Raw genomic sequence first — 16,467 nt, forward strand, 5'->3', positions numbered from 1 at the left:
GACATACATTTACTGTCGTATGTAGGCGTAAGCACAGCATCATGCGGGCTTCACCTTCAAGTTTCAGGCAAGCATCATTCGAACCTGGCCAGCAGTCCTTGCACGATTCCAGCGATTCCATGCATGCTTCTCACTGCAAGCACGTGTTGACTCGATGGATAGGGTTAACTTTATATACAACGTATCCATGCGGATACAAATTAATATAATAAATGTAATATATACTTTTTATTAAAAATTGTCCAAACACAATTTTGATATGCAATGAAATAATATTTCAATTTTATAAAATGTCGATGAAATTTTTTACAGTGAAAATTCTTCAACTTATTAAATGAAATTCAATTGTACAAGTTTGATATTTTGCTGCCAGAGAATTTTTCGAAATGATATCTGACGACTTCAAAAAGTTCCTGGAGGATGATAAGGTGGGCGACCACGCAACGTCCATGCTCAGCCTTACAAGGTTGCTTATGATGTGATGCTGTGTGTGCTGCTATATGGTAGTTGTTGGACTGATAATGATGAAAGATGGTGATGATGATGACGATAGTGATGAAGACGCAATGCATAGGGCGCTCATAAAGATGATGATATTGGACTGATAATGTTGAAAGATGATTAAATGATAACAACGATTATGAATCATCACCACATTTAAGGTTGCCCTACTGCCGGTTGAGGGATTACCAGAAGACGTTTGACAAGCTGGCTTCTTTCTATCCTGCAGTCAGTTTTGCTTGATGACGAAGTTTGATGATGACGTGATGGCTTGTAAGGATGATGACAAGATGACGTCATGTGATCTCGTAACTCTCAGATGGTTCTGTGATGATTTAAATAATGTATAGTGATTTTATACAAGGGTCTTTCGTTTTGTTACTTCATTCTGTTAATATAATGATAACAATAATGATAATGTGAGGAGTACGTACAATGATGGTGATGTTATTGCATCAGTTGGAATGCTTCATTTCAATGCTCAGTTTCAACAGAATGATGTTGGTTTGAATGGTTCAAATGTAAGAAAGCAAGCCCTGACTGTACATTTCTTTTAGGGAAGTGGCATCAATGAAAACAGTAATAATATAAATAATAGTAATAAGGATTGTCGTTGTGTTATTATTGTTATTATTATTATTATTATTATTATTATTATTATGAGACTGATTTTACGTTTGACTTTGCAGTACACGAGCATCCATGCAGAACTTCAGAGGTGCAGTCAGGCGTGGAGGAAGTTGAAGCAGACCTCTGACACTGAGTACAACAAGGCGGTCACAACTGCCAGCTACTGGAGAGGAGCCCACAACAAATTGATTGTTAGTTGCATTGCCGGCTGGTTGGTCGGTAGTTGGTTGGTTAGTTGGTTGGTTGGTTGGTTGGTTGGTCGGTCGGTCGGTCGGTCGGTCGGTCGGTCGGTCGGTCGGTCGGTCGGTTGGTTGGTTGGCTGATGTTTTGGACAAAACGAACGAATAATTGGCTGTTTTTTTAATTTTATTAATCTTTGATTAAACATTTCTTCGGATAGATTAGTCATCAGTTTTTATAGCAGAATTATATTATAATTTTTAAGACAAAATATTTCACGTTGACATTCTTGAAAATGACAAGTTTGATGATGTTGAATCGCGATTGAAACTTGAAAACAGGAAGTGCTCCCTCTGAAGCCAACACGTCGTCTGCTGAGGGATGGAAAGTTGCATCCGATCAGTGTGGCCAGCGGAGGTTCGCGATTGTTCTCATGGAGTTCCTTTGTTTTGTTCAGCGACTGCTTCCTACAAGTTCACGTCAGTTCTCCGTGTGTTCTTGTGATTTGCAATCACTTTCACTTTTAATATCTAAAAATGGTCCTTCATGTTTGCCTATTCGTCCAATTTTTACGCTAAAATTGAAAAGTGAACGTCGGCTAGAAAAAGAAAGAAAGGAAAGTATGAGGTAGATGAAAGAAACATATGGGAGAGTGTGTGAAGAGAGAGACAAATGCTTTGAAGTGTCATTCCAATGTCTCGAGTTACTGCTGGTGGCATTTCGTGAACAAGTTGGATCAAATTGTTTATAACAAGATTCAAAGTCATGCAAGGGTATATATCATAGTTCGCATTTGTAAACCTGAACAAATCTTAAGAAAAATTATATTAAGCAATCGTTTACATTTCTATACGTGACTAGCAACACTGCCAGGCTTCATTATCATCTGTTACATTACATCATCGTTATCTTCGTCCTTGACATTCCCATCATTTGCATCGTCATTATCAATTTCATTATCTTCACAGTTGAAGTCATCATTCACATCACCATCATTCTCATCATCATTCACATCATCAACATTCACATCATCATCATCATTCACATCATCATTATTCTCATCATCACTATCATTCTCACCATCATCATTATTCACATCATCAACATTCACATCATCACCATCATTCACATCATCATCATCATCATTCACATCATCATCATTCTCAACATCATCATTCTCATCATCATCATTCTCATCATCGTCGTCATTCACATCATCATCATTCTCATCACCATCATTCGCATCATCATCATCATTCACATCACCACCATGCTCATCATCATTCACATTATCATAATCATTATCATTTACATCATCGCCATCATTCACATCATCATCATCATTCACTTCACATCATCATCATCACTTGCAACATTCACTCAGTACTCAGGGTATACGATATATCAGCTGCCTGTCCTCTGGGTAGAGCTTCATCCCGATACTAAGAATATCAAGTTGGTCGCTGATGATGATGGGATGATGATGAGGAGGATGAGGATGTGGTGATGAAGACGATGGGGATGATGAGATGGGTGGGTTAGTGAATGGGTGGGTGAATAAGTGAATGAGTAATGAGATAGTTGAATGAATAAATGTTCAATAAATATATTCAGAAGTTTAATGTTTGATGTAATAAAATATAGGAACGCAATAACAATGATGACCCCGGAAGAGACCCTGGTCCTCACCACCCCCACCCACTCCGATAAGGTTCCTACTTCATGCTCTCAATCATTTTCTCTTAGTCATTCATCTCTTCAATCAATCATTTAATCTTTCCATTTTTTTTATTTATTCATTCATTCATTCATTAATTTATTGGTGGGGGACAGAATACGATTTTAAATAGTTCTCATGGTAAAAATCTGTCTAGCCGGAAAGGCACGGGCCCACTTGAAAGAGATGTTAGATTCAGCTTCCAATGTTTCTGAAAGAAATTGACTGTGATCGACAAAACACGGAGGTCTTGTTTGTCCTCCGTTCAAAACATCTCATCTTGGTGCAAGAAGGTGTCCTGTTGCAGCAGCCGAGACTTGGAACTCATTGCCGCTTGACCTAAAAGTTGATACTAACATCAGTCGTGAGGTGTTCAGAAGACAGTTGAAACATCATTTTTTCAACAAAACGAAGCACAATTAGCGCTTCTAAAGATAGCTCAACAGGCGCTCTACAAATCTGCTATGCAATACAATTCATTCATTCATTCATTCATTACGTTTAATTTTTCATTGGTAACGTGTGACGACAACTGATGACCAACAACAGGCAGAATGGATCTGGTCACTGCAACAAGCCATCCGTCAGTCACTCAGTCGAAGTTGCAGGAACCACACATCTTCATCGTCGTCGTCGTCATGCTTGAATGCTCCGATGGAGAGGAACGCGACGTACACGTTCGTGAAGTCTGGCTGGCTGAAGGACGCTGTATACAGTGGCCAGTGGAGGAATGCTCTGATGCATGGAAAGTTTGTGATTGGCTGTCTGTCTGTCTGTCTGTTGACGCGTGGTCGATTGTTTTTTATTTTCCTCTTTGTTCATTTGTGTATTTGTATCTTTCGTTGTTTTGAATGTCAGGTTTCTGTTTAACTTTCAATGGTTGTTATTACATAATGGTTGATTGTTTCTTCTCCTGTTATTAAATTTCATCAGCTTGGTGTTTATTAGTTTGTCAGCACTCGAGTTATTGACTGGCACCTAATCATCAGCTGACTATTGCTGACCGACCAACCGACCTATAAACTGACCACAACGTGTAGAGGCGAACTTCACTGGGTGCAGCAGTGCAAGAAGTACGTGGGGTCGTTCCTGAATGGACTGATGGATGGGTGTGGCACGATGACCCAGCAGAAGGATGGTGGTGTGGAGGTGATGCAGGGCGTCTGGAGCAAGGGCCTCCTCAATGGATTCGCTTCCATAAAGTTAGTTCAAACTGCAACATGTAGGATGATTGTTTTAAATCTAATAATAAATCATCGGTTGTTTTTTTATTTAATTGCAAGCAACTCTAGCGAAATTCCAGTTAATGAATTAAAAAACTATAAGTTTAGTTTGAATATTTGGCGAATGATTACTACGCTTTTTATGAGGTGGCCAAATTTTACAATGACGAGGTATTTAGTATTACTTTGAATTGCAATAACCTTTTATGTGTGTGTGTGTCTGTGTGTGGTGTGTGATTTTGTATGTATGTACTGTACATCCATCCACACATTACACATTTGCTTTATTTTGTAGTTTATCTTTGATGTTTTTTATGGTTTTGACTGTGTTAAGGAGTTGATATATCTGTGTGTACATCACTGGTGAAACATGAAATCAAAAAATGTTGCAGTATGAAGCACTCGAAATGAGTGCCACAATGAGTAGGACCCCTGTATAGTGGTCGGTGGTATTTGGTTTGATTTAGTTTTTCAGCAGATTTTGTGCAAGTAGACAACTGGTATTTTGAATATATAACTCATCAACCAAGCCGAAGCTCAAATGACCAACAAAGAGCTGTACAAGATAGCTATTCAAACCCCATTCAGTGGGTTAATCAAGTGAAGACAAATGCAATTTGTCGGACACTGTCTTCGAAAGTACAAAAGTGAGTTGGCAAACATCTATGTCCTTCATCAATTGAATGTTGGAACAAATAGAAAAGGTCGACCTCATCTCTCCTACCGAACGAAGATTCGCAGATATCTTGAACACCTGGAGGATCTCGACAACGAGCATTTAATTGACGAAATGATCAAATTGACGAAAGATAAGAAGTTGTGGAGGAATATTGTCGTGTTTAACAAGACCGCTCAATGTTGATGATGATGGTGGTGGTGGTGGTGAACTTTTAAAACATTTCGATTTTATGCCACGTAGTTCGTACGTTCCTCTTTCTTTTGTAAGATGTTTTGATTTTCACAGTCGATAGATCGGGACAGACAATAACAACGTTCTCTGGAAACCGCATTGGATTTCCATAGCAATTACATCACTTATACTGAATTCACCAATTCCGCTATTTTTGGTGCGAACCGGCAGGATGCCACTACTGAGTAGAGCGGGAACATCCGTCCACTGATCAAATGTAAAATTATACTGTCACTTGACTTTTTCTGTGCAGATATGCCAATGGGGACGTGTACAAGGGCTACTTTGTGGATGGCAAGCGTCATGGTCACGGCATAATGAAGCAGGGCAAGTTCATTACGACGTCTGCCAGCATTTATTACGGTCAGTGGGCTAACGACAAGCGGTCTGGATATGGAGTTTTTGACGATATTCCCAGAGGTTGGTTATATGTATAATTGTATGTGTATGCGCGTTTGTGTGTATGTGTATGTTTGTTTGTGCGTGTGTTTGCATGTATATATTTGTGGATCATTGTGATATCTTTTATTTTGCTGATAAAATCTTTATAGCAATGATCAAAGAACCTTTCATGTAACGGGTTAGCTGATTATTCAGAAGTTTCTAGCGTCTCGAATCCAACTTTAAAGATATTAGAGCTAGTTAGAACTGAAGAATGGCATCATATTTCGTTGAACGTTTAACTCATTTGTTTTGTCGACACAATATGATTACTTTATAAATGAAATGTTATTACTGCTGGTTGTGGTCGTTATTACAACCATTGTTTTGATTTATAATTGAATACTACTTAGGACAGAAGTACATGGGCAGCTGGTCGGAAGATAACAAACATGGAGGTGGAGTCGTTGTCACGTTGGATGGCTACTACTTCGAAGGCAACTTCAACAGCGGGAAAATGATTGTATGCAAGTTTTTACTCTGTATATAATATTTACATGTTTGTGTGAACATAATGTAGAATTTAAAAAAAATGAGTAGCCAGATTTTGGCTTAGACAATCAATGTCAATATATTATTTGACCTCAAACAAATTTATGGATGAAATAAAAATCAGAGGCACGACATGACTACTAAGGGTCTTCGAGTGTCTCAACGGGACATCAATTCAACTCGGCCTTTGGGGCATACAAAGGAATTTGAAAGTTAATTGTCACTAAATGAGAAAAATATAAATGAATGTTTTTAATTAAGTGATCCTGAAGAATATAATATCATTCGGTGTAAGAAATTAATTTGAAATGGAATATAGCTTTTGTTGGAACAGTAGAAGATATTTGAAGGCGTGCATTTCGTGATCTCTCGTTTCTAGCAGATACTATTTGACTTTAATCTGATGCTCGTGCCTTTACTTGATGTAATGCATGTACGTGTAATGATTAACTTGGCAACTGACTGGCACAAACAGGGCAAGGGATTGCTGATGACGGAGGACAACCATGTGTACGAAGGGGAATTTTCTGGCTTCTCCTTTGCCGGCAAGGTGTTTTTGTTTTGTTCGTGAAATATCAGTTGCTTATTCATAAACCAATCCAATAATGATAGATCAGTACTTAAATGGCAAATTTTTTCGACCCGGGGAAAAATTTTTTAAGATTTGTGGATTCTTTTTCTGGCTGACGACCTTTTTTGGCGAACATGGGTCGCATAAAATAGCTTCGCGGGCCACATGCGACCCACGGGCCGCAGTTTGCCCACTTCTGTGATAGATTAAATTTAGGTACACTTTAACATTGATATAATGTATTGTAAGATGTTGATCGAGATGATACGAGACTTCTATTTATGAATGAACCAGGGTGTGCTGACACTACCCAATGGTGATGCGCTGGAAGGAAGTTTTGGGGGCAACTTTGTGGAAGGAGTGAAGGTTACAGGCGTGTTAAAGAAATCGACTGAACATAAGGAACCTAATATTAATGCAACTGTGTTCGGACATCAGACATTGCCAAAGTATTTTTCAAGTGTTTCATATAAATCGTTGCACTGTTCCTTATTTTGTTTTTTAAAAAATTTTTAATTTTTGAGGATCTTTAAAATGGTTTTCAAATTGTCACGTTTTTATTAAATAACAATATCTTTCATCTTGTCATTTGTGTACTTTTTTCACCATTCCTACATAATGACAACATTTAAACTTTATATTATACATTGGACGACAGAGAAAAAGTTTCGAACCATCAATTGCACTTTATTTGGCAGATCGTTTGGCATGCTGACATATCCTGCGCACGAGAAATGGTTGGAACTTTTTAATCAGTGCTACTCCGCTCTTGGCTGCTCGAACAATCATCTCCATCATCAGCAAACGAAAGGTGTTGAGACGAATAATTTTGGTGACGATAACAAAGATAGTCAGATTAATGAGAACTGCTTCAAAGTTTGGGAAAAAGTAGCCGCATTTGTTATATCCAACTCCGATGCCAGGTGCGTGTAGACGACGAGAACGATTTGAGATTTTTTTTTAGATTTTTTTATCTATTGGTTTGTTAGTTATTGATAATATGAATAAACTAAATGGTTAGATTGAAATATTACTTTTGTATTTATTTTCTATTTAAATTATCTAAGTAATACGATTGGTGGGCGGCATGAAGATAGATCAAATATGAACATCATTCCAAACTTCTGCACTGATCCTCTCACCTACGCAGTCTGGTTGAAGATTGAAGCTTACCTTCATAAGGTGATTAGACGGGATATTTTATTCCTTAGTAAATAATAATTCACAAACTTAACTAGGTTTGAATATTTCCAGTTACTGTCTGCTGATCAAATCTTTCTACTTGCTTGCTAGCTCCTAATTTCCATTGTGGAAATTAATAAATATTAGACACGCATGGAATGTAACGATTACCAGGCCTTCGAAGCTTCTTACCACCCGCTCGGATTGTTATTGGGCTGCTTGGTGGACGTGTACCTGGCCACGTACGTTGGGGTTAGTGCTCACATTAGACTGCTGTTCCATGCCGTGCTCGAGTTAAAGGCTTACATTCATAATATCTACGATATCGTCAGGTTCCTTCAATATTTCACATTTTAATTCTGGCGTTTGTTTTATAAGTTCACTTTTTACCGTTTTCAGAAGTGTCAGTGACCAACACACTGCGTCAGTTAATACGCTTGTCTTAAACCGCCAAAATGATTTTGGTTAAATGTCATCCTATTCACAGTATATTCTGAAGAATCAAACCTTGAGTTTTCTATCGGACACCGTATTCTTCCAGCTTCTAGTATATTCTGCAAAGAATCTTCCTTTATGATTGCATCGTTTCTTTTGGTTTATAATTTTGCCAATTCTTTATCCAAGTTGTTTTTTTGTTTCAATTTCTCATTTCTCCCTCCAATTTTTTTCTCTTTATGCAAAATATTATTTTCATCATCATACTTGTTAAAACGTCCATTCTAATAACTTGTCAACACATCCAGTGAAATCAAGTTTCATTAACTCAATCAAAATTAATCATTAATACGTAAACATGTTGAAAGTATTACTTGTCTACACTGGTAGCTCACATGATTGATAAAATACTAGAAACCGACCGAATGTTCGGTTTGGGCCAGATAATCTTGTTTTGGCAGGAGTTTTTTTTTCGGCCAAAAATTGGCCGATCAAAAATCCGGCACAAATCCGAAATTCAGTTTACAAAAAAATTTCATTCTAGCGTTTAATCTACTACCCAATGCTCATTTGGTCAAGAGCAAATAGTTGTTTATTAAATATTTGCGTAGCAAATAATTCAATGTTAGTGCATTATTACTATTATAAGCTGTGTTTGGTTATTTGAAATTTAATTTTTTATTTCTGAATTGAACGCTCATAATTTATGTACGACAATGCAATAATGTTATTTTCAAAAAAAAAAAAAAAACTTGTTTCAGGTTGTTATTTCCAAAACTGCCGGCGACTGATTCATTTGTTTTATTGGCGATCGATGACGATCAGCTCTCTGAAGCTTCTTCAAATGCAAAACAGTTAGTCACTTCTCAGCCAGTCAGTCATTTTTTGTGTGTTTAAAATATCTTAAATTTTGGCAAGAAACCTGTTAAGATCGTTTTCACTCTGCAAAACTCTACCAGCAACATTTCCAATGCTAAGAGACAATTTGCGCCATCGCTTGTTGTGAGTGGTTCTATGAACCATCAATTTAGTTACATTTTTCTATTTCTGAGGGAGAGAATCAGACATGGAAAATCTGTAGAGTTTAACGTGAAACCATAAAATTGTTAGAAAGAAAGCTATTATTATTTACATGTAACTGGTTGAACAAAAGCTTACTTTAAATTTCACCATGTTGCTAGTGTCGTCGCTTCTTCTACTGCCCTCATTCTCCCAATCATCCTACCGAAGATCTACCCTCCTCTCATCAACCTCTTCAACTTGCACAACGAGAGAGATGATGAGAAGTATTGTAAGAGGATCAGTATTTGGAACAAGCAGACCAATTATGCTCTCATGCTCTGCTTGGGTGTTGATAGGTTTGCTCCTACTCTATCACATTCTACAAACATTAAAATTTGTTAACAATCTTTCACTTGATTTAAATATATATCTCTAAATATTTGGGTATAATATGAATGTAGATATCAAAAAGGTTTAATAAAATGTTAACTTGCTCTAAGATGGCTTGCTGTTTGCTTCTTACTTTCTCAGCTATATTTTTATCCACTATTTCAAATACTTTTGTATAATTTTTTTTTTCAAATCGCGTTGTAAGTTTTCATGTTCAACTTTTTTTTATATGAATTTTTTTATGATTTTTTGCTAGGAAATTCATCTTGTATAAGGAATCTGACGAATGCAATCAGGTAGTGAATTTCGTTTTTAAATATTCAGTCAAAATATTTGTATTTTGGAATCCGGTTAATAGGACCACATCAAAACTTGGCCCATTACGCGGCTGGTCCTATTAGCGAACCATTTTTAAAAGATGAAGTGTTAATGTTATTTTCAACCAAAAGCTAATGCAAAAGTATATATTATTTAGAAGACTATTAAGACGAACTTACAAAATAAAAAATGCTTTAGTGAATTATTTTATTCATTAAAAATATTTAAAAGAAGAAAATAATTACAATCATTGTAACGCAGCATTCATAGTGCCTAATGTATAAAATCAAAATTTTAAAACTAAATGAATTCAACTGCTTACTAAGGATGACAAATTTGTTACTTTCGAATTCTTATTTTTCCATTCCAGTCAAACATGTACTAGAGCGATGCAATGAATTTATGTTCATTATGGGTCCCCGTTGACATATGAAAAAATGGTTTTTTGAATTACACTATTGGAATAGCCGAACTGATGTCAAAATATATGAAATTGTACACAAATTAGGAAAATGATAGAAAATTTTATTCTGCATGCCATCTTGAGTGTTCTGTCACGCATAGAACTTTTGCACACTTCAAGATTTTACTGACCTAAATTGAATGCTTAAAATAACATGAAGTTTGAATTAGCAATGCGTGAAGATATATTGATATTGATGTGTACAAGAATTATAAAGATTATATTTACAACAACACAGCCCGAAAACTGCCACAGCTACAACGAAGCCATTGACCAGTTGCAGCGTATCAGGTCATGTTTGTCGATTTTGTTTTAGTTTCCGTTATTTGTATTGCTTTTTGATAATTTATCTTAATTGTTTCTATTGTTTGTTAGTTTGTAAAGCTTTGTGGATTTTCTTGTTGTTTGTTAATAACAAATTATTTGTTTGTACTAACGTGACTCATTTGTTTATGACGTAACTTATTTGTTTATAACGTAATTCATTACCAACGTAATTCATCCATTCATATCATAATTCATCTTTTAACAATGTAATTCATCCATTCATATTACAGTTCATCCGTTAACAACGTAATTCATCCATTCATATCATAGTTCATCTGTTTATAATGTAATTTATGTGTTTTTAACATAATATATTTAATTACGATTTAATTTCGTCATCAATATTATTCAGCCCGCTATTATGACACATATCACACATAAGATACACCTATTAGCTGGTTAAGTTAAACATACACGTATGTCATATATTTTATATATATATATATATTTTATTTATTTTATTTAAATTTTATTTGCTTCTCAAAAAAAGAATAAACAATAAATTATTGAGAAGGCGGGATGGCTGTGATCGAGCTCTATAATGAAATCATCTAGCACAGTCACCGTAACAGAATTTGTTCAAGGTTTCATAAGTTGTAATATATTTTTGAGCTTAAAAAATTAAATCATAGACTCGGAATATCTGTAAGAGATATCCGAGATACCCATGATTTAAAGCCACTTCGCCATACAAATAATGTTAGTATAAAAACTAAGTAATTGTCTATAATTCCAATAAAAATAATTCTTGATAAACTCAATATTATCATTTATACATTGTGTTGCATTTGCATTCATTCAAACACACACACATTTACTATACATCCATTCACAGTCGCTCTCATATAAATACACAATGAAATACATTTTCAAATTTAATATACATTCACAAATTTATAAATCCTAACACCCATACATAAACAATCAAGCATATTCAAAACCTATACAAACATATGTTTCAGATATGTAGTGTTGCACAGTACATGCAAAGCATTTAATTTCATAAATACAAATTATTGCTCAAAGAGTTGCATGCATATAACACATATTACCAATAAATAATTGAATCCACTCAGAACATTCCTAATCTGCAAAAACCATTTCAAACAAACTTGTGACAAAAAAAATTAATGATTCTTTTATGCATTAACTTTTCAAATATCTTTGAAAACGCAGGCAAAAGAGAAATTGGCCTAAAATCTGATGCTTCTTTTATGCCTTTTACTTTTTCAATTGGTATAACTTTAGAAAGTTTGAAACATTTTGGAAATGCACCAGCTGTGAACGAAAGATTAACAAGATATTCAATAACCTCAACCGTAGAATGAATTGTCGAAACCACAATTTTTGATGGTATGTTATCCCATCCACTAGATGTTTTTTAGCCAAAGATTTCGTTATAGAAATAATTTCTTGTGCTGTTGAGTATAAACCGAAGAAAGATTTTGGATTTTGTTTTTTTAGATACTTTTCCCAATTGTTATTCAATTTGAAGGATTTAGACAGGTTCACAGATAAATTTATGAATTATTCATTTTGGTAGTTTTCTGGATGTTCAATCACTGGGTTGTTTGCCATTAGCTGGATATTTTTGTTGGCTTTGCTGCATCTCTTTGTCATTTGATTTATTATTGACCATGTCTACAATATCCGTTGTAATAAGACATATTTAGTAGTATGTAGCATGAGATAATCATTAAATTAAAAATTAATACATATATATATATATATATATTTGTAAATATATGAATATATATATATATATATATATATATATATTCATATATGGTCACCATTAAATAGTGCCCCATATTATAAATTAGAGGAGCCAAAATATGTTGGATCCCAAAATTATATTTTTTTGTGTTTACTAAAATAAAGATCCAGACCATGTCTTTTTGCAATTTGTTTTATTTCGGTTGATTAGATCTTGAAAATATTTTCGCTTGGCTTTCTTTTTAAGTTATTACATACCTGATTGCAGATCTTATAATTCGTTTATCTGATCTGTTTAGGATTTTTCACGTATAGTTTATATAATCTTTTTTTCTTAATCATCAGTTTCCTTAATTCATCGGATATCCATGATTGCTTCTTTATCATTCTTTTGTTTCATAGAGTTTGTTAAACAACATTGGTAAAAACATTGTTGAAAAACATTTATAAATCGTTTAAAAGCTAAATCAACATTGTCACAGTCCAGCACTAAATTCCAATCTGTTTCTAGTAATTTATTGTTCAATATGCTTAATAGATTCAAAGAAAATAAAAATTTCATACCTGACGATTCTGCAATATCGATTTTTGAAGTCTGGTTTATATCACTATTGTGGAGTGTAGCAAATACTGGTAAGTGATCGGACAGTTCAGATATTATCACACCGTTCAAGGAAATTTTTTCTGAATGATTTACAAAAATATTATCTATGATGGAAGATTTCTTGGTGCTTATTCTTGTTGAGATTGAAATATTAGGAGTCAGATTGCAACTTGTGGCAAGATGTAGAAGATTTTTTTTGCTAACATCATTATTTGCAGTCGACAGGTCAATGTTAAAATCTCCTAACAAACATATAACTTTATTTTCATTGCTTGCAGCATGCAAAACCTGTTCTAACTGTTGCAGATATAATTTCTGATCCTGTGATGATGGTCGATACGTTACTATTATTATTAAATTTTTAAAAGTTTGATTGCTATTAACTTCAACAGAAAGACACTCAAAATCATCTTTTCCTAACAAATTCAGATCATTTCTCACTTTGAAAATACATTTGTTATCGATAAATAATCCAACTCCACCACCTTGCCGCCCAATCCGGTTTCTAGAGACGAAGTTGTATCCATCTAATTCAATCAGTCCTTCATTTTTTTCAGTCAGCCAACTTTCTGTAATTGCCACAATGTTGAATTTGAACTTAAAATCTGAGAGAAAATTTTCTAAATGTTCAATTTTGTTTATTAAACTTCTTGAGTTTAAGTGCATGACATTAAATAAATAACATTTATCAAGTTTAAGTGATTTTAATTCATCATTTAAGAAATTAGCACTATCATATCTTTTACAAACATTTTGAATGCTTACTTTGTTTTCTTCATCATCATCATCATCTAGGATATTTAGCTTATCCATCTTTCTTTGTTTTTTCAACAGTAACTTCAGGTTTCTTATTAAATTGCCACTCGCGCACTATAATGTGTTGCGGCAATATCGCTGGGTTCTTTATTTGTTTAACGTCATTTCTATCAATGCAAACTCTGAACATAGAGGACTCTATATCATCATTAGTTTTATCATCAGAATAGTTGTGCTGTCGATTTTTTCTTGAACTGTTTAACGACTGGATAGCATGATAAAACTCTAATTCCGTTAGTATTTAGATATTCTTCAACATCATTTCTGTGGCTTTTGCTAATGTTGCTTAGACAGAAAACAGATTTTTTAACTAATTCTTTGTCTGTCTTTAATTTACAGTAATCTAAAATTTTTTGTCCAATAGTTCTAACTGGTTTTTTCTCAACTGTCTTAGAGTCTGCTACCTTGTTGGTTGATAATTTTGGTTTGTTGTTTTCTTCTGTGTTGTTGCTGAGCTGTTGAGATTTCTTTCGTTTATTAACAAGCAAGAATGGCTGGGCATCATCGTCAATTGGACTGTCATATGCGTCCGACCATAGTGGTTTAGTGAATAGTTCTTCAGTGGTATTAATTTCTAAATTTTTATTCATTTCAGCATTATTAACATCAACTACTAATTTATTTTCAACAGTATCAACAAGTTTTTCCAACTTAACGGTATTAATGTTGTTATTTTCAGTAACTTCTATAAATTTATTTATTTCAACAACATTATTTTTTGTTATTGAAACAGCTTCGACAAGTTTATTAAACTGTATCTGTTGACTGTGCAACATTTCAATTAGTTCACGTTTAATTATTTGAAAGTTTATCGTTATCAAACTTTCGACCTTTGGAACCTTTTTTATGTTAGAACTCACAAATATAGAGCACTTTTCCCAATATTTATTTTCCTTTAAATATTTCATTATGAAAATACATTCAAGCAGTTTCTCTAATTTCCTATTCTCGCGAGGCTGAAACTTCTCAGTTTTTTCTATTTTCTAATTAATTAATTCGTTTTTCAGAGCTTTAATAGCATTATCAATATCTTCAAGACTGTAAAATTCAACAATATTATTTACAAACGAGTCATTTTCACTTAAACTCCAATTATTTTCAAGAAAATATAAAACTTCATTGTTTACAAGCGACCTCGTCATGTTGAACATGTATGATGTATGATATATATATATATATATATATATATATATATATATATATATATATATATATATATATATATATATATATTGTTATAACCGTGCTACCGAACGCACTAGATTCTAGCGTATTCTAGAATGTTCTAGTGACTGGAGCATTCTAGAGTATGCTAGAATCGGACCATCGAGAAGAATCTAGAAACGACGCTTGCGAAGAGTATAAAAGCGCACGTCGCAAGCGATTAGCGAAATCCGTGATTAGTGAAATTCGTGATTTTGTGATTTTGTGAATAGCGATTCGGTGAATTAATTAAAGCGATATTTGATTTGTTTGTTGACGTTGTCATAGCGATAGATTTTGAACAATTTAAAAGTTAATTGTTGCGTTAGTTTAAATTTGCTGGAAATAAACGATTAGTTGATTTCTTCTGTAAATAAAGTTTAATAACTAATAACTGTTTGGAGTATTTTATTCAATCGAAGATTTGAACCCGTCGCATCGTAAATCGGTTACGACAGCGAGTATTATAACATTGGTGTCAGAACACGGGATCTTCGACCAGCGAATTACTACTCAGAGAAAAAGAACACGATGTCAAAACTGTGTGGTTTGAACGTAGTTCAGCTACGAGAATTACAGAAACGAAGCCTTGTCACAAGTGGCAACAAAGAAGTACAAGTAGCACGTCTGAGAGAAGCTCTCATCGACGAAGGTAAGAACCCAGACGAATTCAAGTTTGATGGTGCTGATGAAGACAATGAAATTAGCACAGGCACGTTTTCAACCGCTAAAATGATGGAACTTCTGCTTAGTATGTCAACTGAAATGAAACAGATCAAGGAACAGTCCGAACGACAGACAGAGGAGTTAAAACAGATCAAAGAACAGTCCGAACGACAGTCCGAACGACAGACAGAAGAGTTAAAACAACAGATCAAGGAACAGTCCGAACGACAGACAGAGGAGTTAAAACACGTAAAATTGGAAGTGGCAGAACAGATTGAAGAACAGTCAACAAGAATAGAAATGATCGAACAGAAACTTGATCGTCAGACCGTTGAGGTAGATCACAAGATAGACAAATTGAAGCGAGAATTGGAGCAATCCAAAAAAAATGGCCATGCCGTTAGATCACGCATCCGGAAGAACTTTGACGGTACCAGCATTTGACGGAGAGATGTCCTGGAACGTTTATAAAACCCAGTTCGAAGCAGCGGCAACTAGTAACTGTTGGAACGGAAAAGAACGAGCAACAGCACTGATACTGGCCCTGCGAGGTTCAGCAGCAGAGGTTCTTCAGACGATTCCGGCGGAGAACCACTTCAACTATGAAGTTCTGATTAGCGCGTTAGATTTACGTTATGGTGAAGAACATATGAAACAGATTTATCGTCTCAGCGGATCCT

The 16,467-nt window shown here is 34.7% G+C and overlaps 4 protein-coding genes across 4 annotated transcripts; 2 read left to right on the plus strand and 2 right to left on the minus strand.

The window, feature by feature from the left end:
- Nucleotides 1–5,966: 5,966 nt before the first annotated feature.
- Nucleotides 5,967–7,448, plus strand: HELRODRAFT_151948 (hypothetical protein; the record flags this gene model as incomplete). The annotated part of the gene is made up of 4 exons (XM_009029271.1): nt 5,967–6,065; nt 6,570–6,644; nt 6,960–7,090; nt 7,364–7,448. Coding segments are annotated over 4 exons (390 nt in total), but the record flags the coding sequence as incomplete, so codon positions are not given.
- Nucleotides 7,449–12,853: 5,405 nt separating this feature from the next.
- HELRODRAFT_164302 (hypothetical protein) lies at nt 12,854–13,915 on the minus strand (the record flags this gene model as incomplete). Its single annotated transcript, XM_009029272.1, has 2 exons — nt 12,854–13,423; nt 13,868–13,915. 2 exons carry the CDS (start codon nt 13,913–13,915, stop codon nt 12,854–12,856), a joined length of 618 nt encoding a protein of 205 aa, XP_009027520.1.
- Nucleotides 13,916–14,079: 164 nt separating this feature from the next.
- On the minus strand, nt 14,080–15,060 carry HELRODRAFT_164303 (hypothetical protein; the record flags this gene model as incomplete). The annotated part of the gene is made up of 2 exons (XM_009029273.1): nt 14,080–14,901; nt 15,034–15,060. The coding sequence occupies 2 exons, from the start codon at nt 15,058–15,060 to the stop codon at nt 14,080–14,082; spliced, it is 849 nt and encodes a 282-aa protein (XP_009027521.1).
- A 592-nt stretch (nt 15,061–15,652) lies between these two features.
- HELRODRAFT_164304 (hypothetical protein) lies at nt 15,653–16,231 on the plus strand (the record flags this gene model as incomplete). Its single annotated transcript, XM_009029274.1, has 1 exon — nt 15,653–16,231. The coding sequence occupies one exon, from the start codon at nt 15,653–15,655 to the stop codon at nt 16,229–16,231; it is 579 nt and encodes a 192-aa protein (XP_009027522.1).
- Nucleotides 16,232–16,467: the final 236 nt, after the last annotated feature.

Source organism: Helobdella robusta (assembly GCF_000326865.2).
Source record: "Helobdella robusta unplaced genomic scaffold HELROscaffold_6, whole genome shotgun sequence".
Classification (NCBI taxonomy): Eukaryota; Metazoa; Annelida; class Clitellata; order Rhynchobdellida; family Glossiphoniidae; genus Helobdella; species Helobdella robusta.